The following is a 23,528-nucleotide window of genomic DNA, read 5'->3' as shown; positions in this document are numbered from 1 at the left end:
TAAAGTTAGCATTATATCACTGCATAAGTTGACCATTGTATAATTATAATCTTTGTCTTCTAGGGCAAGAACTTATTGAAAATATCTAACAATTGCTGTGAAAGAACTTCTTCTATAATACTGAACTGCTGTGCCTGGACATTGCCTTTTTTCTGTCTACAAAGTCCCATTCTTATTAATTTATACATAATGTGGATCAAAAGGCTATTCCATACTTTAAGGGTGTTACTTGGTTTTGTTGTAGGTGGTTTCCAATGGGAATTGCTGGAAGAAGAAGTGAAAAAGAAGTTGAAGGACACAGGAGAAGTTGAGCTTGTACTTGAGAAAGTTAAATGTATTCTGAAAACTCCAGGAAAGGTCAATTGCCATTATTTTCATTTGTAATCCATTTTAATATAGAATAGCTGGACTCATGAAAAAAAACTTTTCATAATGATCTTTGTTGTGTAAGCATCATGGTTTACAGATTCTTATGTTCTGTCAGCTTTTTTTTTTTAATAACTTTAGGTATATGCAGTGTTGTAGTCATGTTGATCCTAGAGAAACAAGGGGGACAAGGTAACATGTTTTATTGGACCAACTTCTGGTGGCAGATATGCTCAAAATTTTGTCCAATAAAAGATGGTGCCTCATTCACCTTGTGTATGTAAGAGCATAGATGCACTTCGAAAGCACCGTGTTAGTGTAAGTTTGATCAGTGAAGTCGACGTAACAGTAGATTACTTAAAACAATTAATAATACTTTCTGCTTAACAGTCTTCTCACCAGAATTAATAGTGAGTCAGATGTAGTAGATGGTGCCCTAGGAAAGCTTTACTTTCATGTGTATCTGACAGAAAGTTCTGTCTACCAGAAAGCAAGAGATGGTTTCTTTAAGTAGGTTTTGTGAAATAAATATCTAATAATTCTATTTGAACCAGTTTCTTCACAGCAAAATATAGTTTTTATTAAAATACATAGTGCTCTAATTTTAAATAGTTCTTAACAAATTGATGTACTGCCTGCTACTGCAGAGCTTACACAAACTTTTGCTATTGATTTAAATAGAAAGTGGGTTGTACTCTAATTTCTTCTTCTTGGACTGAGACATTGATCGACAACTCTTATCTCCTATGACACTGTTGGTGAGTGACAAAAACAGTCCTTGATTGGCAGTCGACTACAGGTGTGATATAAAAAAAGCCAGTTGCAGGCACTGTATGTTCTTTTCGAATACTATGTTTTTCCTGTAGTTCCTGGATATGCTGACTCTCAAAGCATGTGAGAGCATGTACACTGGTTTGCTGCCAGGACAGTCTGTCCTGAACTTAATTTTCGAGATCATTGGAAGGTATGCCTCTTGACTTCACGTTGGCCTTTAAGATTTCTTGATAGCGCTTATGCTGACCACTGATAGAGCACTTTCCATGAGAAAGCTGGCCATAAAAGACCATCTTTGTTATCCGTGTGTCATCTAGCCTCATAACATGACCAATCCAGCAAAACTGTTTCTTCGTGCTTCCATGCCCATGACACCACACAGCTTAAAAACGTCCATGTTGGGAATTTTATGCCACCAATTCACGTGGGCCGTCTTCCTCAGACAGCGCATATGGAACTGATCAAGTTTCAAAACATGGTGGTGATATATTGTCCATGACTCCGAACCAGACAGCAGGCTGTGCAGGACAATTGCCTGATAAACTCCCTACTAAGATAGCAGTTTAAAACCATTGTCATTCCTTAGGCATCTGATCAGTTTTCCAAAAACAGCACTGTCTTTGGCTGATCAAGCAGATATGTCATGCTCTGCATTTATGCTTGAGGACAGTACACTTATGAGGTAGCAGAACTCGTCCACAGCCTTAAGGACTGAACTAGCAGTAGGGATCACTGGAATGCTGGGCTCTTTCCAAGCAGGCTGAGGCATAACTTCTGTCTTCTTGAGGCTCACTGTGAATCCAAAATGGTGAGTGGAAGTAACAGAGCGTGCAAAAAGTTCCTGTGCATCCTTCACTGAATGAGCCAACAATGCACAATCATCAAAAAGAAGATCACAGATAGTTGTATTAACCGCTACAGTGTGAGCCTGAAGTCTCCAGAGACTGAAAATACCACCATCTGTTCAGAACTGAATAGGTATGCCCAACGTGCAGTCCTTTAAAAGCAACATTGAAAAGTAGTTGTTGAACAGGACAGGAGCAGGGACACATCCTTGCTTTTGTACTGTTCGATATTTCAAAAAGTGCTGATGTCTCTCCATTGTTAAGGATCCAACCAGGCATGCCATTATAAAAAGACTGAACAATTTTGATAAATTTTTCAAGACAGCCAATATGCCCAAGTATTTTTCAGGTGTTGGTAGCTGTTGGAGGGGCACAGGGCAGTTTTTGATGCTCTTTCTTCTCCTCCGCTTCCGCTTGTCTGTTCTGCAGCTGGACCTTTCAGATTGCACCTCCCCCGCCCCCCATAGATTATCATTCTCCACAGGAGATGGTCTTGGGCAAAGTTTTCCACAGTGTCAACACGCATGTTTTAGTTTTTCACTGTGTGTGTTCAGCATGTACTTATATTACTTCTGCTAGTCCCCAGAGCTCCTCTGTTCTTCCTTCAACTCAGAAAACAGAAACTGTTTTGGGAGGCACTAATCAGACATCCAAACCATGCATCCAGTCAAATGAAGTTGTTGATGAATGACAATGGCTTCAGTGCTGGTCATGTATGACTCCTCCAGGATGCTAGTGTTCATGCGTCTATCCTCTCAAGACATATTTAAGATTCTTCAGAGGTAGCACTGATGATACTTTTCAAGTGCCTTCAAATGATGCTTGTATGTTGTCCAGGTTTCACATGCGTACAGTAGCATTGGAACAACCAGTGCATGGCTGTAAATAGCATGTCAGCAGTGCCTTGCTCAGCACTGAAGCAATGCTGGCTTTCAGGAATAATGCCATTTTTGGATACATGTAGTGAAAGCCAGTTGTAAAAGATGCGGGCCAGGGTTGTACTCTTAATTGAAGCATGTTAACAAGACAAAATGTAAGTCAACAAGCCACTTAGCTTTAGTAAATAGGAGTTGCTGTTCTGCAAATGACAATACAGTAAACCCTCAAAATGCACAATTTTGAGTTGTGCTTAACTCGCATTAACACCAGTTAAGTGCAACTCAAAATCCTGCTCCCTCCCCGGCCCTGTTCATCCTGGTTCACCACCCTAAGGTGTGGCTCTGGCTCACCCCCAGCAGCCCTGGTTCAAACACCCCACTGGCTCACTGCCCCTCATGCACAGCTCCTGCTCAGCCTCTGCCCCTACCCTGGTTCAAACCCCCACACTCTGGTTCACCACCTGTGCACGGATCCAGCTCATCCTCCACTCCTGTGCATGGCAGCAGCTCAGCTCAATCCAACCCCCACACCCTGGTTCAGGTTCCCCATGCATGCTCTGGTTCAGCCCCCTTCTGGCCTGGTTCAAACCCCCTGCAGCCTGGCTCACCACTCCCGTGAATGGCTCTAACTCAGTCCCCCCCCGCACACTCCCACACCGGCTCTTCCTTAACCCCTACCCCAGGCTTAAACCCCCTGCCTCCCTCCCATGATCCCAACCTACCACCAGGCTTAACCCTTCCCAGCTGTCCCCCCAACCCCAGGACTTACCTTGCAAAAGGAGCTCCAGTGCTCCTGCTGCTCCCCTGACTGCAGAATGTGTGTTCCAGCGGGGGAAAAAAGCTGTCCCAAATTTACATTTGTACCAAATGACTGGAAGACTGCCAATATAATGCCAATATTTAAAAAAGGCTCTAGAGGAGACCCTGGCAATTATAGACCGATAAGTTTAACATCAGTACCAGGCAAATTAGTAGAAACACTAGTAAAGAATAAAATTGCAAGGCACGTAGAAGAGCACGAATTGTTGGGCAAAAGTCAGCATGGTTTCTGCAGAGGGAAGTCGTGTCTAACTAATCTATTAGAATTCTTTGAAGGGGTTAATAAATATGCGGACAAGGGGCACCCAGTGGACATAATATACCTAGATTTCCAGAAAGCCTTTGACACGGTCCCACACCAAAGGCTTTTATGTAAATTAGGTGGTCATGGGATAGGAGGAAAGATCCTTTCATGGATCGGGAGTTGGTTAAAAGACAGAAAACAAAGGGTGGGAATAAATGGTAAATTTTCACAATGGAGGAGGGTAACTAGTGGTGTTCCCCAGGGGTCAGTCCTGGGACCGATCCTGTTCAACTTGTTCATCAATGATCTAGAAAATGAGGTAAGCAGTGAGGTGGCAAAGTTTGCAGATGACACCAAGTTGTTCAGGACAGTCAAAACCAAAAGGGATTGTGAAGAACTACAAAAAGATCTCAGCAAACTGAGTGATTGGGCAGCAAAATAGCAAATGAAATTTAATATGGGTAAGTGTAAGGTAATGCATGTTGGAAAAAATAACCCAAATTACACGTACTACATGATGGGGTCAAATTTAGCTACGACAGATCAGGAAAGGGATCTTGGAGTTATAGTGGATAGTTCTCTGAAGACATCCACGCAGTGTGCAGCGGCAGTTAGTAAGGCAAATAGGATGTTAGGAATTATTAAAAAAGGGATCGATAATAAGACAAAAGATATCATACTTCCCCTATATAAAACTATGGTACGCCCACATCTTGAGTACTGCGTGCAGATGTGGTCTCCTCACCTCAAAAAAGATATATTGGCATTAGAAAAGGTTCAGAAAAGGGCGACTAAGATGATTAGGGGCTTGGAACGGGTCCCATATGGGGAGAGGCTAGAGAGACTGGGACTTTTCAGTTTGGAAAAGAGGCGATTGAGGGGCGATATGATAGAGGTATATAAAATCATGAATGGTGTGGAGAAAGTGAATATAGAAAAATTATTTACCTTTTCCCATAATACAAGAACTAGGGGACACCAAATGAAATTGATGGGTAGTAGGTTCAAAACTAATAAAAGGAAATTTTTCTTCACACAGCGCACAGTCAACCTGTGGAACTCCTTGCCCGAGGAGGCTGTGAAGGCCAGGACTCTATTAGGGTTTAAAAAAGAGCTTGATAAATTTTTGCAGGTTAGGTCCATAAATGGCCATTAGCCAGGGATAAAGTATGGTGCCCTAGCCTTCAGAACAAGGGCAGGAGCTGGATGGCAGGAGATAAATCACTTGATCATTGTCTTCTGTTCTCCTTCTCTGGGGCACCTGGCATTGGCCACCGTCGGCAGATGGGATGCTGGGCTGGATGGACCTTTGGTCTGACCCAGTATGGCCATTCTTATGTTCTTATGTTACATGAAAATTGAGTTACGCGAAGGTGCATGGGAACCCTTACGGAAATCGAGGGACTCCTGTATTGCAAACCCTAACCGTTCAAAAGTTATGAGCCAAACCCATATATTCATGAAACTGGCTTAAAAAATCCAGTGCATATTTTTAAGAAAAAAATCATGGTTCTTTATTTGTATTTTGGTTTCTGAACCTTCATTGTGCATTTGCTTAGTACTGTCAAGCTCTTCCTCACAGTTACAAGGCTAAAAGCATACCTTTTTAAAATGAAAGTTGTTCTCAAGTTCTTGATTTCTTTGTCGAGGTTTTACAAAAACACTAGTAAAGACACTGAGACTTGCTTTAAAATTGCAATCATTGGAAACAATGCAACTGAAAGATGGAGGGTACTTGGAAAGGTGTCTCGTTTTTGTAGAGTTCATCTTAAATTTCTCCTTCTTCCCTGACTGGCAGATGAAAATGGAAGGGGCATGGAGAGAAAGAGTTCTGTTGAAGAGAAATCTTTTAAAATGGTGGTCCCTCTGTCTCTTCTTGTTGCCCTGTGCATGTTACTCGGGAGATTCCTTGTAAAATTAAAAGTACCACATAAATTAGATCTGATTTTAAAGATCAGTTGAGCTCTGTTTAATTAAACTCCAAGAAAATCAGCAATACAATTTTAATTCCTATTATTTTTAATTTCTTATATAGGACTTCAGTTATGAATTTGTGCTTTAGGCAAAGTTTCTAAATTCACAAAAATTATTTGAAAATTAGTAATTGAGTGAAAGTGAAAGAACTAGCTCTGCCCACAGATTGATATGAAATGTAGAAATGGAATCTTTAACAATAAGGATGAAAAATTACAGCTCCTCAAAGGAGGAAACAGGGAACCAGTGAAGGCTAAATATATAGCTGAAATGGTTAAAGATATTATAGGTCTTTTATGTTGGAAAGATGAGAGATAGCGGGATCATAGGAGATGAGTGTGCAGCGGTCCAAATGAAAGAGTATAGCGGTGTGAAATAAGTTCTGATAATGGTGATGTAGAGGAGGAGGCAGATCTTAGAAATGTTAAAGCAGAAGCACTAGGCTTTGTGCAGATTTTCACATTTGACCAGAGATGAAAAAACATGCTAGGGTCTTCAGGATTACAAATCTGAGAGACAGGGAAGCTAGTGGATTTGTCAACAGTGATGGCAGAAGGAGTTTGAAGGGAAGATGAAAATCTTTCATTTCATGGTAGAAACAATGTCACATTCATGTACAACTAGTAAGCACTTATACATGTCAGTATTTCTGTCTTACAGGCACATACTACACAGAATTACAGATTTCATCAGACAACAAGACCCTTGCAATTATGTAATACTTCTCTCAAGCTTTTCTTTAACACTCCTGTGTTAGCTGATGTTATCTTCCAAATACAAGGTATGTTGTCTTGGTTACTACTTTTTTCCTCGCCATCTTACTGTCACCCTAAATGTTTTGGAGCCTCTTTAGTATCTTTTGATATTTTTGCAGAAGGAGATTGTGAAAGGAAAATGTCGTCTTGATTTTAGTTTTCAGCGTTGTTGTAGCTGTGTTGGTCCCAGGATACTAGTGAGACAAGGTGAGTGAGGTAGTAGGTTTCATTGAACCAACTCCTGTTTGTGAAAGAAACAAGGTTTCAAGCTATTCCGCTCGAAAAAAGGTACTGGGGGATTGTTTACATTTAGAACACTACAGTGGCACAGCTGTCCCACAATATATTTAGCTTTTTGATACTGTAAATAAATTTCTTAGACCTGAAGGGGAACTCCTGTAAGCTTAAAAGTTTGTGTCTCCAACAGAAATAAAATATTTCAATTATCTCACTCATTGGCTTGCTAATATTCTGGGACCAACAGGACTATTTGACAAGTGGAAATTATTGTTTAATATAAATAGCACATTCTGTAAGGGGCCATTCAGGGTAAAATGTCCTATTGACACCTGTACAGTCATAGGACAAAAAAAAGGAGTTAGTGTATTACAGCTTGTTATAATGAACCATGACCTCATTGTCTTTATTAAAACCAGGGTTTTTTAAGTAGTCAAGTAATGAATTTAATCTCCAAAGCTTGGCCTTTGAAGGAGGTATACAGGTTTTCTTTAACACTGGGGACTGAGAGTTTAGATATGGTGATAATTATGTGGAATTTTTTTTCTTTTAACCTTTTTTCATTCTTTGGTGTATCATACAGATTTTGAAGAGGAAGAACAAATTTAAATTGCAAAAAGAATCTGTTCAAAAGAATTTGCATAATTTTTCTAGTATTTTTAATAATGAATTTTTAAAATATTTTACATTTCTTGATTGTTACTGAAATGACTGACAAGTTTAGCTTAGCTCCTCTACTTAATGGCTTTCTGTTTTTGCAGCCTCTGTGCCAGGTGAGGGAAACTTGAGTTGGGGTAATTCAGCTAGTTTTTAGTAACTTCAGTATTACTGGTGCAGCCCAGAGACACTTTGTCCCTCCATGATTTAATATAATAGTAGAGACTTTTAAGATAATTGAAGAGATCATTGGAAAGGATAATAAATGTTAATTGAGCAGGATATTTTGTTTATGAAGGTTTGTAAATATTCTTTAAAAGGTCTCAAACCATTGGATCTGTCTTTAGGAACGAAGTCCGGACACTATAGAATCAAGCAGGAGGGTTTATTACACACACTACTGGCAGAGTTCCACCTTGCCTGTCAAGCTAGGCTCAGTGAAGCACTGTCAAGCAGTAGGTTACAAGCGATTATCAATGGGCAGTGAGAAATGACTGGGTGAAAGCTCCCAAGTCTCTGGCTAGGTGCTGGCAGCAAGACGTGATGTGCACAATAAGCCAATCATCTAAAAGGTTACACTGTGATGCCACTCGTAATTTACATGCAACATTTTAGACAATACACAGATGTTTTTTCTTTAGTCATTTGTTTAAACAGCATATACATTGGTTCTCGTCCTGCTTACGTATCCATGGAAGTAATGATGCCTTTGTTCGATTGGTTATGAGTCACATATTTGTATCTGAAGGAGTTAAAATAAAACCATGAGAGTACATAACAAACCTTACTTGCAACACATGTTCTTGTATCTGGGGCCCTGGATTAGTGAACTAGGGAAATGTCTTGTAGAGAATACTGAGAGGGAGGAGGGTATCTCATCCCTGGAAGCTCAGGCTTGTGTCTCAGCCTCTGGACTTGGCCTTGGAGAACAGTTGCTGTGATTATCATCTCTTTCTCCAGACTTTGAGAAAGCCATGGCCGTGCTTGTAAGGTCTTTCTAACACTAGCTGTATTTGTGTACCATGGTATGTGTTATGAGTTAGTTAGGTCTTATACCAGTCTATGAAATTTGGGCATAAAAGTGAGGGCTCTTAACAGAAACCATAATATGCATCAGAAACTTTGGATTTTCATCCTACACTGTCTTTTCATGGGGCTGGGGGGTGTGAGAATCCTGAAAGTAATGGCACACTGGATAACTTTCATAAGAACTAAATGCACTTATCCACTAAAAGTAAATGCATGGAAAATATAATGATACATCTGGTGTGTGTAATTGCAAATCAGTATCAAGCAAGATACTTGTCAGAACCCTAGCAATTTTCTTGATTTGATCACTGCTACCCAATATGCAAAAACAAAACAAAAGCTTACAGCGCCCCTGCCCCAAAAACAAAAAACCTCTCTCCAAAGACTAGATTATTGTTGAATTACTTTGTTTTTTAGCTTGAAATATCCAAGTTCAAGTATGAAGTTTATTGCCTCCAAATGGGTGCATTTAGAAAAGGGGATTTTTTTTTCTGCCTTTAGTATACAGTAAAAACAAAAGGACCTTTTGATAATGAAAACAAAACACTAATGCAAAACTTGGCAGCATATGACAGTTCAGTTCTAAGTTCTACTCTTGCAATATTCCTTGTAGGAAGCTGATGTAACAATAGCATTCACTATATATTTCACAGAAAATATCACTGATGAATAAATTAACATTTACAAAGGAGCATATGCTCTCTGTTACAAAATGGTGGTGAAAGAATTTAAAAAATGGCTTCATACTATTTTCTCAGACTAAGATTTACTTTAATTTTTTAGTCCCAGTTGTAATTAATTTGATTTTTTGAAGTAATACAGTTAAAAAATTGAATATTGTGTAAATAAGAAGATTTTACATATTGTGACAGGACTTTGGTGGTTATCCTACTGTTAGGGAGTGTGTGAATGATTTCATTGAATTTGGGCCCCAATACTACCTCCGTAAGGCTACGTCTACACTAGCAAGTTCTTTTGGGGAAAAAAAATGGGCCTTTTCCGAAATAACCCATGGAGTTTCTGAACACAAAATGCGCTCTTTCAGTCCTAAGTCAAAAGAACTCAGCACTTTTTCGAGCGGCCCTCTTTCCCTCTCAGACACACAAAGCCCCCTTTGTCCTAAAGATTGTTTTAGAAAAAACTTGTGAAGACACCCTGGGGTCCCTTTTTTCAAAAGATCAGTCCTCATGGCACCAGATTTTTCGATCTCCAGCCCATTATTTGAAATGAGTGGGGGGCTGTGTGGATGCACTATATCAAAAGAGCAGACCGTTTTTTTGTTTTTTTTTAAATCCACTTGTGTGTGTCTGCACACATTTTTTCGATAGAGGCTTTTTCAGAAGAGATTTTTTGGAAGAACTTCTTTTGAAAGCTTGCTGTAGTGTAGATGTAGCCTAAGTGGTGGTTCAACATTATACAAATACAATGGCTCCCAGTTGAAAAAAATACAAAAAGTTATTTAACCTTCTCAATACTGTATGTGTATGTGTATGCAAATATGTGTATATATAATTGTCTTTTTTAAATGCGCACCTGCTACACATGAATAAAATATATTAAAATATACATAACAGGTGTACCAATGTAGTTAATGTATGCTAATTTAGATAATCTGAAAATAGAAGCAAAGATGAAAGTGACAGAAGCGAAGTAAGCCATTTAGTGATGTTTAGGTTGAGAGAGGAGTGGAGATGGTTGGTATAATAAACAGATCAGTTAATTGCAAATAAATATCCCTGTGTGAAAATTCTATGTATTTGACTCTTCCCCACCCTTTAGACATTGTCTTTAGGCCCTGATCCTGCAGTGCGTTTTGCATATGGTGAAATACTGTACTTGTGTGGAGCTTATTCAGTTTACTTCAGTGCTGTGCAGGTGCTAGTAATCCACCTTGGCCACTATTTCTCAGAATGGGTTGTGGATCTGCTTTGGGATCTGCAGGTCCACTTTGTTTACCTAAAGGGTCCATATCCACTAAGCTTTGCTGCTCCCATTGGCTCTGGTTTGCCATTTCCAGCTAAGAGGAGCTGCTGGAAAATAGTGGCCTGGCCATACTGTGTCCTGCATCTCCCCTTGTCTGGAAAGGGTAAACTGGAGCCAGTGGGACCTTGTGAGGCTCCATGATTGCAGTCCCTGTAGATAAACAAAGCAGCACAGGCCCACTAATGGCTTTCCCAAAGCAGGTCCACAGCCCACTTTAAGAAAAACTGACCTGGACTCAAAAAGTTGTAGGATTGGGACTCTGATATAAGCTTTTCAAGGAAAGGACTATACGGCACGTAGAACAATGGAGTTCTGCCCTAAGGAGGTAATATAAATACTAAATAGTAAGATGGCATATGAAGTAATGATGTGATACCTAGATATTATTACATATAAACCAGTGCAGATTTACTATAATGTAAAATACTTAAGTTACACTAAATTCATATTTGCTGAATCTCCATTAACTTATTGGAATTTCACCTTGGATCATTCTTGAGTAGTGTCCCAATGGGTACGCCATTCTGGGTGTCAGTGCATCTTCATGCTGGCACTCAGAGATTGTTCCATAGCTGTGGCTTTCTGCCCATGTGCAGAAGCCCCTCCTCGTGCTCTCTGGTGCATGTGGAGCACAGGCTTCTCAGTTCCTTCTCTACCACCCTTGACTGCAGATGGATCATCACTATTCTCTCTAAAGAGACTGGAGTTTACTTAGTTAATCAGCTTGTTACTGTTCTTAGCCATTACCTTAGTCCAACTTCTCTTCCCTATTCTATTTAAAATAAATAAATAGAAATAGTTAGATTTTGACTGCATCACAGCCATGCTGGGTTCTCCTGGTGTGAAGCAATGCTCCACGTGCAACAGCATGTTTGCCTTAGATGGCTGCATGAAATGGATGAGGTGCCTCAGTGAAGGCCACCAAACGCAATCCTGTGCACATTGCTCAAGTCTGAAAGCAAGAGTCCAAAAGGACCAAGTGAATCGGCTCAAGACTTTCCTATATGAGAAATCTTAACAGCCACCAGCCCTGGACGCGCCAGCGGCTAAGTCTACAGCCAAGTGTGAGGACACTAAACATCCCCTGGCCTCTAAAGAGTGTCCTGCAGTTGGTCCAGTTCCCTCTCCAGCCCATTCCTGCCCTCCAGCGTCATATGTATGGGCCATACCAGAAGGGAGAACTGTCCCAGGCTCCCCAGCACCATCCGTGCTGCCACCGCCAAAGCAGGTGTATTCCATGCCAAAATGAAAACCTGTGGTGGAGGCACTGGCAATGGCTGAGGCACCAGCAAGCCCTCTGCTGGCCAGGATTAGGCGGATCGTGTTAGCGTCCACATGTACCACTGTGCCTTCTAACAAGTAGCACCGTTCACACTCCCTATAACTGAACGCCTCGCATAAGTCCAGAACCAATACCCCACCCCATTCCCGATCGTCAGGGGAGACAAAGCGGCAATGCCACAGGCACAGGGCTTCACTGACGCCCTCCATGCTGCAGGGACTGACAGTGGCACTGTCTCACTGGCACCACTCCTCTCCTCACTTGCTAACTTCATCATGTCGATCCCACCATTGAGTGTTGTCATTTGCCTCTTAGGCTAGACTGCCGACACCAGGTGCCAGTGTCTTCTCACCACAACATTCTAGCCCTGTTAATCCATGGCAGGTACTTCATTGGTTCCAACCACTGGGCTTTACCATCTGCCTCCTCCGTGGTTCATCCATCACTACTCTCAGCCAGAGCAACAGTGGCCCTCATGGTCTGAACCAAGACGGCATCGGTGTAATCAGTCCACACTGTCCCCTGTGTTGGAGTTGTCTACCTTTTGCTGCAACCATCTACACTGCAGTTCTCTCCATAGGAGTGCTCTGATGTCGAAGGATCTTCCTCTGAGGTGAAGGAGGCCTCCCCTTTGCACCCATCCTCTTCATCACTAGATGATACGGTGCTCCACCATGTACTCATCAGGCATGTTTCTACTACGTGCCACCAGTTACATGGCCGCTACCACCAGACGCTCTCTAGCCTTATCAAGGAAGGCCACACCATTGCCAGCATCGCTATGCAGTCAGCCATGACTATCGCCGACACAGCAGCACGTGTCACTGCATCAGTGGTAGTTATGCACCTTACCTCCTGGTTTCTTCCCTCAGGGGTGCCAAGGGAACTTCAACACAAGGTCAACGACCTTCTGTTTGATCGCCAACACTTATTTGCTGACAAAAAGGTTGAGGTCCTTCATTCACTGAAGGACTCCAGAACAACACTGCAGACCTTAGGAGTGTACACACATTTGGTACACTCCATTTCAATGTCCTTGGGGACCAGTATCACCAATCCCAGCAACAGCCCTGATTCCAGCAGCAACACCAAAGGCACAGGCTGCAGTGCCATCGCTCGGGCAGGCAACCTCAGAGCCAGCAACCCTCAGCGTCTCACACTCAATCTTCAAAATGACAATTTTGAGAATTTGGTCGAGGGTAAGATCCATTGATTCCAACAGGACACCGTTCAACCGTTCCTCCATTGTCTCCACCCCTTTCTGCATCAGTGGTAGTCCATCATCGCAGACAGATGGGTCTTGGAGCTGATGGAAGAAGAATACTTCATCCCCTTCACCTCCATGCCTCCTACCCTCCCCCCCAAACCCCTCTCTCTTCAGTGACCCCTGTCACGAGAGCCTCCTTGACTAGGAGGTCCAACATCATCTCAGTTTAGGGATGGTTGAGCCTGTTCCCAAGGAATTCCAGGCAGTGGGGTTTGCTCCACTTACTTCCTCACCCTGGAGATGAGTGGGGTATAGAAACCAATCTCAGATGTCTCAAAGAGCATGTCCTCTACAGACATTTCAGGATAGTGACTCTTGGTACCATTATTCCGGCCCTGGACAAGAATGACTGGCTCTCAGCCCTTGACCTACATAATGCATATTTCCATATCACCATCCACCTGGCTTACAGAGGTTTTCTTCATTTTACAGTGGGGTGCTCCCACTATCAGTATTGGGTCCTCCTGTTTGGCCTTTCCACAGCACTGTTGGTGTTTTCCAAGACCCTGGCAGTAGGGGCTGCTCATCTCCATTGTCAAGTGGTCATCAACTTCCTTTATCTAGATAACTGCCTCATAAAGGGACCATCATTTTCTGAAGTGCAACACATGGTGCACCTCACCACACACCTTCTTTTCACTTTGGGTTTCCATACCAACTGTGTAAAGTCCACGAGTCATCCAACTCAAGCTCTGGAATTCTTAGGCGTGCATATAGACACTGTCACAGCCATGGCATCCCTACACATTCCAAGATTTCATACTCTGTGCAACCTCCTTCAGCTGGTGTGCCTGTCTCCTGCTACTATGGTATGCGTCTACCTGGTGTTATTGGGCCATGTGGCTGCTACTACTCACGTGGTAAAGCTAGCCAGGCTTCACATGCACTGCATTCAAACAGGGTTGGCCTCATGCTATACCGCAGCCAGGGGCCCATTCTTCAAGGCGGTGCCAGTCCCTCCACAGGTTCTTGTTTCTCTTCAATGGTGGACATGTCTGGGAAATGTTCTTGCCAGTGTACCATTTCACAAACTGCCACTGTCGGTCACTCTTACCACAGATGCCTCTCTCGTTAGTGAGGGAGCACTCCTTGGTTGTCACACGGTGCAGGGCAGGTGGTCGTTCACTGAACAGATGCCCCTCATCAATCTGTTGGTAGTTTGAGCAGTCTGCTACGCCTGCCACAACTTCTGTCACCTTCTAGCCAGCAAATTGGTCAGTATTCTTACTTGCAACATCACATGCATGTATTACATCAGCTGCCGAGCAAGGGAGTGGGAAGTCTGCTCGTCTTCGCTCAATTCAGAAGCTGTAAAACTTCAGATGTGTTCCATCCAACACCGGATCAATCCTGTGGGTATGTATCGCCCTGGGATTCTCAGTGTCATGGCCAATGCTCTCAGCCATACATTCATGGACCAACATGAATGGGAGATGGACATGGTGGCCCTCAACTGGGTGTTTTAACTGTGGGGTTACCCTCTCAGAGACCTGTTTGCCACCAGACACAACAGGAAGTGTCACCGATACTATTCCAGAGCAGAGCTCAGCAAGCATTTCATCAGGGATGCCTTCACCATCCCGTGGAGCACTCTCCTCCTGTACACATTTCCTCTTACTCTGCATCTCCACAGGGTACAACTCAAGATCACACAAGACCAAGCTCTTGTTGTGCTAGTTGCCCCAGCCTGGCCCATTTTGTGCTCCCCACAACCTTCTATCTCGACTTTGGCCACACTCAGCATCCTGATCCCCTCAAGCTTCACCTCCATGCATGGCTCCTTCATGGCTCCACAATGCTAAAACCACTTCCTCAGAGAAAGTAAGGAAAATTCTTGTCAGCAGCAGGTGGGAATTGACATGGAAATCTTGCATTTGTAAGTGGCAGTGTTTTTCCCATTGGATGGATTCCCACCACTCTGTCTCCCCTCATGCCACACCCTTGCCAGTTACTCTTGACCATCTTCTGCCTTTGTGTGTGTGTGAGAGGCCTTAGCCTCAGCATGGTCTAGGTGCATGCCACAGCCATAGCGTTTTTTCACCTTGGTTCCTGGCCCATCCCATTACCAAGCATTTTCTCATGGGCTTTCAGAACACCGTCTGGCCCCGGTACCCATATGGGACCTTTAATCGTGCTTCACTGCCTTTATGAAACTGCACTTTGAGCCTCTGGTGACGTGTTCCTGGCTTCACCTATCTATGAAGGTTTCCTTCCTTGTGGCGATCGTGTCAGCCAGGCGAGATAGGGTCCCCTTGCGACCTCACCCTAAGTTCTTACCCAAGGTTCCTTCACTGTTCCACTTCAACGAGCTGATCCGCTTGCCTGGGTTTTTCCCAAAGCTGCATTCTGATCCTAAACATGCATCAGGGCAGACGTTGGATGTTCGTTGGAGGTTATCCTTTTATATCAACTGTACAAAACCATGGCACACTCCCCTCGGCTCTTCCTCTCAGTGGTCCAAAGGTGAACCTGTTTCATCCCAAAGACTTTTGAAGTGGGTTTCTTCCTGCATCCCTGCTTGTTATGCTGTTCAACATAGAGAGTTACAGGATACTGTTATGGCTCGCTCAACCCAGGCAATGTCTTCTGCTACTGCCTTTCTCATGAATGTACTTCTCATGGATATTTGTAAGGTGGCCACATGGTCTTCCACTAACATGTTCCCCCAGCACTATGTTCTCTTATCTAACATCACTTCTAGCCAAGTGGGCCAACCTGTATTGTCGACTGTGGTAGGGACAGAGCTCCAAACCAGTACTTTGAGGAGTAAGGGGACTTCGAAGGGAGCGCTGTGGCTAGATGCACGCCGGTAGCCCAAAGTTTAAAACTTTGGGGTTGCCACGGGAGGGAATTTGCTTAATGAAGTTTTGCTCATGCATGGCAGCACTTCATGAGTAAACTCCGAACAGCCTCATTACCATTCTTCTTTCGAAGGAAGGTGGTAATGCAGACACAGCCTAAAAAGAGGAAGTTGGTCACCTTGTGCAGTAACGATGGTTCTTCTTCGAGTGTCCCCATGGGTGCTCCACATTAGGTGTCGGGCTCGCCTGGCGCCGCAGATTGGATCTTCCAAGCAGTTTCTGCCGGACCACGCATGTGCCGGTGCGCACCGCTCCCTCGCGCACTCCTGGCCACGTGCGCGATCCGGTCCCCGCCAGTTCCTCTTAACCGCTGTCGGCTGCAGACGGAATCCGACTAGGCTACGGCCAAGTTAGCGTATTCAATGGCTTTTAGCCGTTTTCTTTAAAGTTTTCAAGTTCTTAGTCTATTGTTAAGTTAGCGAGTTGTTGTTTTCAAAAAAAACACAAAAAACAAGAAACAACAAGCGGGACGGAATTCAGTCCAGTCCTAGTAACAACCGGAGCACCGGAGGCCAGGAGCCAAGGGCCATTAGCCCTCCTGCCATGGCAGGCTATCCGAGAGGGGGAAAACAGCACAGAGAAGGTGCTAAGTACCCAGTTAACAACTAAAAGACTCACCAACGATGTCCTCTTCAGGGTTCAAGAAATGTGAGTCTTTCCGAGAGGCAAGGCCATCGTCTGATGGGCACAGTCACTGCATAAGGTGCCTTGGGGAGTCCCATGTCACGCAGAAATGCTCCTGCTGTGCAAAATTAACAGCCAGAGCAAGGAAGGACAGGGAGATGCAGCTTAAAATGCTGCTATTCGACAAGGCCCTCCAGCCAGACGTGCCGGAGCAGCCGCAGCAGGAGGGACCCTCCGGGGCCCACAAAAGGAAAGCTTCCTCCCTCACCCCATCAGCGCAAAAACGGAGGAAAGTCTCCCCAACCCGATCCCTGCCGGCAGCAACAGCAAGCGGGACGGGTGGAGCGCACAGCCCCCAGCCGCAGCAACAGCTGATCGGCGGCAGCACGGAGAGCCATGTGGAGGCGGCTCAGCTTCCGATGATCAAACAGACGCCCCGCACCGCAGGCAGGGCGGTGGCTAAACAAGCGCCGGTACTGGCGGCACCGCAGGCAGCGGCACCGACCCCCGGGGAACCGGCGGTGCAGAGCGCGCAGGCACGCAGCCTGCAGGCACCGGAGGGCACCGCCCAAGAGCGTGCAGAGCGCGGCGTGTACAGGCCCGAGATCCCCTGCACGTCGGGGGCGGAGCCACCCCCTCAAGGGAGGGGGAAGGCTGCACAGAAAACAAGGCACCACAGCCCCTCTCCAGACAGGGCTGCAGAGTTGCTTTCTCTCAGCCCTCCGCTCATGCTGCGGACTCCAAGTAGAAGGCAGGGGTCCCCGCTAGCCTACCCGGAGCCCCCGTCTCCATTTTTACAACCAGCCTTGCCCTGGCTGGGACCACCCTCACCCTTCTTGGGGTTTGAGCCGCTGGAGTACTATCACAAATCGCTCTCTCCAGTGTCCCATGTCTCTCGACGATCTCGCTCCCCCAGACACAGGAGGTACGCACCAAGGGAGTGGTCCAGGTCACCTTCCCAAGAACAGTGCCCATGCTGCCATGGTCGTCCCTATCACGCGGGGCATAGACACCACCAGCATTCTACCAGGGAAAGATCCCCACAGACGGTCCCGTATCCCCGAGGGCAATCGCGAACGGGGACAGAGACTCAAGTATCTCAGGGGGAACTGGTTCTGGAACCCCGGGATTTTCCCTCGCAAGCTTCCAGCGAGCGGATGTCCCCTCACCAACAGGAACCGGAAGGGTCCAGAGAGGCGTATCCTAGTGGTTCCTCGCTCTCCTCCCCGGACGAGGCTACGGCTCTGGGGGACATCCATCCTCTGGATGATCTCAAACAGTTTCAAGAGCTGTTTAAAAGGGTGGCCTTCACGCAAGGCATCCAGACAGCAGAGGTGCAAGAGAAACACCATAAGCTCCTCAAAAATCTGAGACCTCCGGCCTCCTCCAAAATAGCAATACCGCTTGACGAAGCAATCTTGGAGTCCACCATTACGATATGGTAAACCCCTGCGACTATTCCGCCTGTCCACAAGAGAGCGGACAAGAAATACTTCGTGCCGGCGAAGGGCATGGAGTTCCTGTTCAGCCACCCACAACCAAATTCCTTGGTGGTAGAGTCGTCGCAACAAAGATCAAAGACATCTCAATTCAAGACAGGGGGAACAGACAAAGATGCCAAGAAGCTAGAGCTGTTCGGCAGAAAGGTCTACTCCTCCTCCACTCTACTGTTGCGAATGGCAAATTACGCAGCGCATCTAGCGAAGCACAATTTCGACAACTACACTAGGTTAACCTCCCTCATGGACTCGCTTCCAGAGGACAAGAAACCGGTGCTCAAGGCCATCGTGCAAGAAGGCTACGCGGCCTCGAGGATGGGAGTTCAGATCGCCCTGGATGTTGCGGACACAGCAGCACGCTCCACAGCTACGGCAGTGGTGATGCGAAGGGAGTCTTGGCTCCAGACTTCGGGTATACCGAGGGATCTGCAGGCAAAGATCGTCGATCTTCCCTTCGACACGCAGAAGCTGTTTGCTGAATCAACTGACCCGGTCCTTCATTCCAGTAAAGATTCAAGAGCCACACTTAGGACCCTGGGGATTTACACCCCTCCATACAGAAAGAAAAAGTACTACCCTCAACAAAGACGGTACCAGCCACAGCGTCCCCAGTACCACAGGCGTTACGAGCAAGGGCGACATCAACAGCACCAGCGGTACAGAACTCGCAGGCGACGTTCCCAACAGAGCCATGTGTCCTTGGGGCAGGGCCAAAGGCCACGACTTTGACACACAGATCCAGGGCTGCGCCATCACTACCATCGCACAAGGTCATCTGAAGCTGTTATTGCACCATCGCCTCCAACCATTCTACGACCAGTGGCAAAGGATCACCACAGACAAATGGGTGCTGGAGATCATAGCCACGGGGTATGCCATCCCCTTCCAGTCGTTCCCACCGCCACGACCTCCACCCAGGCCCCACCTCCAGGAGGCCTCCCCCGTAGCGAGGCTCAAGCAGGAGGTAGACCATCTCATGCTCATAGGGGCAGTGGAAAGAGTGCCGGAGCAACTGCAAGGGAAAGGGTTCTACTCGAGGTACTTCCTCACGGAGAAAAAGACAGGTGGCTGGAGGCCCATATTAGATCTTCGAGGCCTCAACCGGTACCTGCACAAGCAACGCTTTCGGATGATCACAATCGCCTCCATCCTTACGGCACTGGACGATGGAGATTGGTTCGCAGCCCTTGACTTACAAGACGTGTATTTTCACATAACTATCCATCCGGCTCACCGATGATTCCTCCGGTTCATGGTAGGCAAAGAACATTTTCAACACAAGGTCCTACCGTTCAGCCTCTCCTCGGCCCCCAGAGTCTTCACCAACACCTTGGCAGTGGTGTCAGCCTACCTGCACAGACGGGGTATTTATATTCCCGTATCTGGGCGACTGCCTACTCAAAGGGGCCTCGAAGGAAGAGGTACTACGCATGATACGCGTCACAGCAGGCACGTTCTCTTCGCTTGGCCTGGTTATCAATCTGGCAAAATCAAAGATAGACCCCACACAGGACATAAAGTTCATAGGGGCACGCATAAAGTCTATTACAGCGAGAGTGTATCTACCAGAGACATGCTTTCGGGCCATCGGCTCCCTCGTGCAAGTCATCACCTTCAGCCTTATGGTGCCAGTTCTGACGTGCTTACAGCTGCTGGGCCACATGGCAGCAGCGACGTTCGTAGTACAGAACGCCAGGTTACACATGCGCAGCATGCAGCACTGGCTGGCGAGCGTCTACAAACCGGCAGCACACACCGTTCACAGGGTGGTGTCGCACACGAGAGAGGTGCGCAAATCCCTGCAATGGTGGGTAAACCCCAAGAACATGCTAACGGGGTACCCTTTCACCAACCACAAATATCTGTTTTTCTCACTACCGGCGCCTCCCACATAGGGTGGGGAGCACACATGGGCGAAGAGGTGACGCAAGGACTGTGGTCCTCCACGGAACAGTCACTGCACATAAATATACTGGAGCTCAGAGCAGTGTTCAACGCCTGCAGACACTTTCGAGACCATATACAAGGCAAAGTAGTTGGGATCAGTACAGACAATACCTCCACCATGTTTTATATAAATCGGCAAGGAGGAGCTCGGTCCCGTGCCTTATGTGCGGAAGCAGTCCGGTTGTGGAACTGGTGCATCGCCAACAATATAACCTTGAAAGCCTCGTACTTACCAGGCACTCACAATGTGAAGGCAGACCAGCTGAGCAGGCGTTTTGCACTCACGCACGAGTGGCAGATCTGTCCCGATCTGCTATGACCGATTTTTCACGCATGGGGCTTTCCCCAGATAGACCTGTTTGCCACTCAACACAACAAGAAGTGCCCACGATTCTGCTCCAGGGCAGGACTGGGACGGGGGTCCCTGGGAGATGCATTCGCGATCTCCTGGCGGGGCCCCCTGCTTTACGCTTTTCCTCCCACAGTGCTGATCCACAAAGTCTTGCAGAAAGCCAGGAGGGAAGGAGCCCGAATGATCCTGATAGTCCCAAGGTGGGATCGACAGCAATGGTTCCCCCTACTCCTGCGCATGTCGGACTGTCCACCGATGCCCCTCCCGGTGGCGCCGGATCTGCTCACGCAAGCCCAGGGGTCCATAGTGCATCCGCACCCCTCAAGGCCTGCGACTTACAAGCATGGTTAATCCATGGCTCAGCTCCCTAGAGAGCACATGTACGGAGGAAGTGCAACAAGTCCTGGAAAGTAGCAAGAGGACTTCCACCAGGAAGACCTAAAAGCAGAAATGGACTCGCTTCATGGCATGGTGTTCTACCAAACAGCTAGCCCCTATTTCAGTGCCTATACCTGTGATATTAGAGTATTTACTGGACCTCAAGAGAGGAGGGCTCTCACTATCCTCGTTAAAGGTCCACCTTGCCGCCATTTCGGCGTTCAGACACGAAGAGGAAGGGCACACGGTGCTCGCCCATCCCATGGTTACCAGGTTCCTCAAAGGGTTGGTAAACCTATACCCCCCTCAGAAACTGCTTCCACCTTCGTGGAACTTGGACCTGGTGGTTAGTGCGCTAACGGGACCACTGTTCGAGCCTTTAGCCACCGTTTCCCTCCGCCTCCTTACGATAAAGATGACCTTCCTTCTCGCAATCACGTCAGCTCGCAGGGTGAGCGAGCTTGCGGCAGTTATGGCAACGCTACCCTGCAGTGTTTTTTCCAAGGAGGCGGTGACTCCACGGCTGCATCCAGCTTTTGTTCCTAAAGTTTCTTCAGAGTTTCATATTAACGAACCTATTTTACCCTCGTTTTATCCAAAGCCTCATAACTCTAACGAAGAGGCACGCCTACACCTCCTGGACGTGAGGAGGGCGCTGGTCTTCTATATAGACAGGACCAAGCCCATTCGGAAAACGGATAGACTCCTAGTCTCTCTCGCTCCCAAATCGAAAGGAGAAGGTCTCTCTTCACAGAGAATCTCGAAGCACATCGTGTCCTGCATAAAAATGTGCTACGAACTCAAGAAGACTCCTTTACTGGCCCTGCCCAGGGCTCACTCCACTAGCGCAGTGGCGGCATCAACAGCCTTTTTCAAGGGCGTTGCGCTAAAGAACATCTGCAGAGCGGCAACCTGGTCATCCTATGACACCTTCGCCAAGCACTACGCCCTTCACAGGGTATTCCAAGAGGATACCCAGCTCTCGACAGCGGCCCTCTCAGGGACAAGCTGTACATGATCCGATTACCCACCTCATATCTTGGGTTACTGCTGGGTAGTCACCTAATGTGGAGCACTCACGGGGACACTCGAAGAAGAAAGAAAGGTTACTCACCGTAGTAACGGTGGTTCTTCAAGATGTGTCCCTGTGGGTGCTCCACTACCCGCCCATCCTCCCCGCTTCGGATCTCTGTTTAGTGTTTTGCAGGAGCATCTGAGGTGGTTGGTCAAGGAACTGGCGGGGACCGGATCGCGCACGTAGCCAGGAGCGCGCACGGGAGCGGCGCACACCGGCGCATGCGCAGTCCAGCAGAAACTGCTTGGAAGATCCGATCTGCGGCGCCGGGCGAGCCCGACACCTAATGTGGAGCACCCACGGGGACACATCTCAAAGAACCACCGTTACTACGGTGAGTAACCTTTCTTTTGCCAAGATGTGCCTCCCTGTGGATGCTCCACTTGCCCCCCTCCTTCCCCTGCTTTAGAGCATCCTTTACTGTGTGTCAGGTAGAGAGGGAACAGAGGAGCCTGTGCTGTGTCACATGTGTGCCCCAGAAGTCACGAAGTGATGCTTCTGCACATGCATGGCACAAGAAACCATGGCTGTGGAAGAATCTCTCTGAGCACCTGCCCAAGAACACACTGACACCCAGAATGGAGCACCCACAGGGATATACATTTCAAAGAACCTTTGTTACAGCACAAAGTGAGTAGCTTCCTCTTAGTGTGATTTGCATGTGATTTCATAAAGCTTTAGTCATGTCAGCAGACCTGCTGATGGGAGGGAGATATGGGATAAAGGACTCACCTGCCCTGGGGCCTGGTGCTTCGAAAGGACATGGGACTCTTGGCCACAGCTACTGCAGGAGTGGTGGCAGACAGAGCTCTGTGCCCTTTAAATTGTTGACAGAGTGCTACATAGTACACTCCAGGCAACTTTGAGGGGTAGGTGCACAGCACAGCATGTTCTGGGTTGTGCTGAGTGCTGGCTGCCTCCAGCTGTGCCCCTTCCACCCAAGACCCCACCCCTTCCACGAGTACAGAGCCACTACCCCCAACCTTGCTGAGGGGGCCGGCAACTCTGTCTGCTCCCTTGCATGTCATTGATGCTCCTGAAGTCGATGGAACTATTTGGGCAATGGTTACTTGCCCAGGACTGCAGATCCGTGCACGTCTTTCCCCCCACCACCACCACATACAGAAGACACAGTGATCCAAATCTTCAGCTCACTTGAATTATCACATCTCCTTCAGTGGAGTGATGTCAGTTTATACCAGCTAAGAATTTGGCCTGAAGTGGTTAATACTACTTTAACTTGCAAAACTGGTGTAGAAAGCAGGCAATAGTGATAAATGTGTTATAATTTTTTTTGTTTTTAATCTTTCAGGTGCTACTGTACCAGCCCACAGAGCAGTCCTAGTGGCTCGCTGTGAGGTAATGGCGGCTATGTTTAATGGAAGTTACATGGAAGCAAATAGTTTTCTGGTTCCCGTTTACGGGGTTTCCAAAGATACTTTCCTCTCCTTTCTAGAGTATCTGTATACTGACTCCTGTTGTCCTGGTAAGCAAATGTAAAAATATCTTACATCCTTTTAACTCATTGCATACTTCAGGTATATTTTTGCCCCCAGATTTTTGGGAGTGGGGTAGGGAGAAGGAAGGGAGAAGTAAGGGGAAAGAGGCACACCAACACTTTTTCATTTCCCTGCCACTCCAATATACTGAATGAAGGATTTGCTTCTTATGTAGTGAGTCTA

At 46.5% G+C, this 23,528-nt stretch overlaps 1 protein-coding gene across 2 annotated transcripts in view; it reads left to right on the top strand.

The window, feature by feature from the left end:
- RHOBTB3 (Rho related BTB domain containing 3) overlaps nucleotides 1-23,528 on the top strand; it is an 82,712-nt gene that overhangs the window by 50,594 nt on the left and 8,590 nt on the right. For both annotated transcript variants that reach the window (XM_074994198.1, XM_074994197.1), the window contains 3 exons: nucleotides 245-357; nucleotides 6,561-6,681; nucleotides 23,159-23,332. In XM_074994198.1, the coding sequence (XP_074850299.1) occupies nucleotides 245-357; nucleotides 6,561-6,681; nucleotides 23,159-23,332 (408 nt within the window). The remainder of the gene's footprint in view (nucleotides 1-244; nucleotides 358-6,560; nucleotides 6,682-23,158; nucleotides 23,333-23,528) is intronic.

Source organism: Carettochelys insculpta, chromosome 5 (assembly GCF_033958435.1).
Source record: "Carettochelys insculpta isolate YL-2023 chromosome 5, ASM3395843v1, whole genome shotgun sequence".
Lineage (NCBI taxonomy): Eukaryota > Metazoa > Chordata > Testudines > Carettochelyidae > Carettochelys > Carettochelys insculpta.
This window is presented reverse-complemented; position numbering and strand designations above follow the sequence as displayed.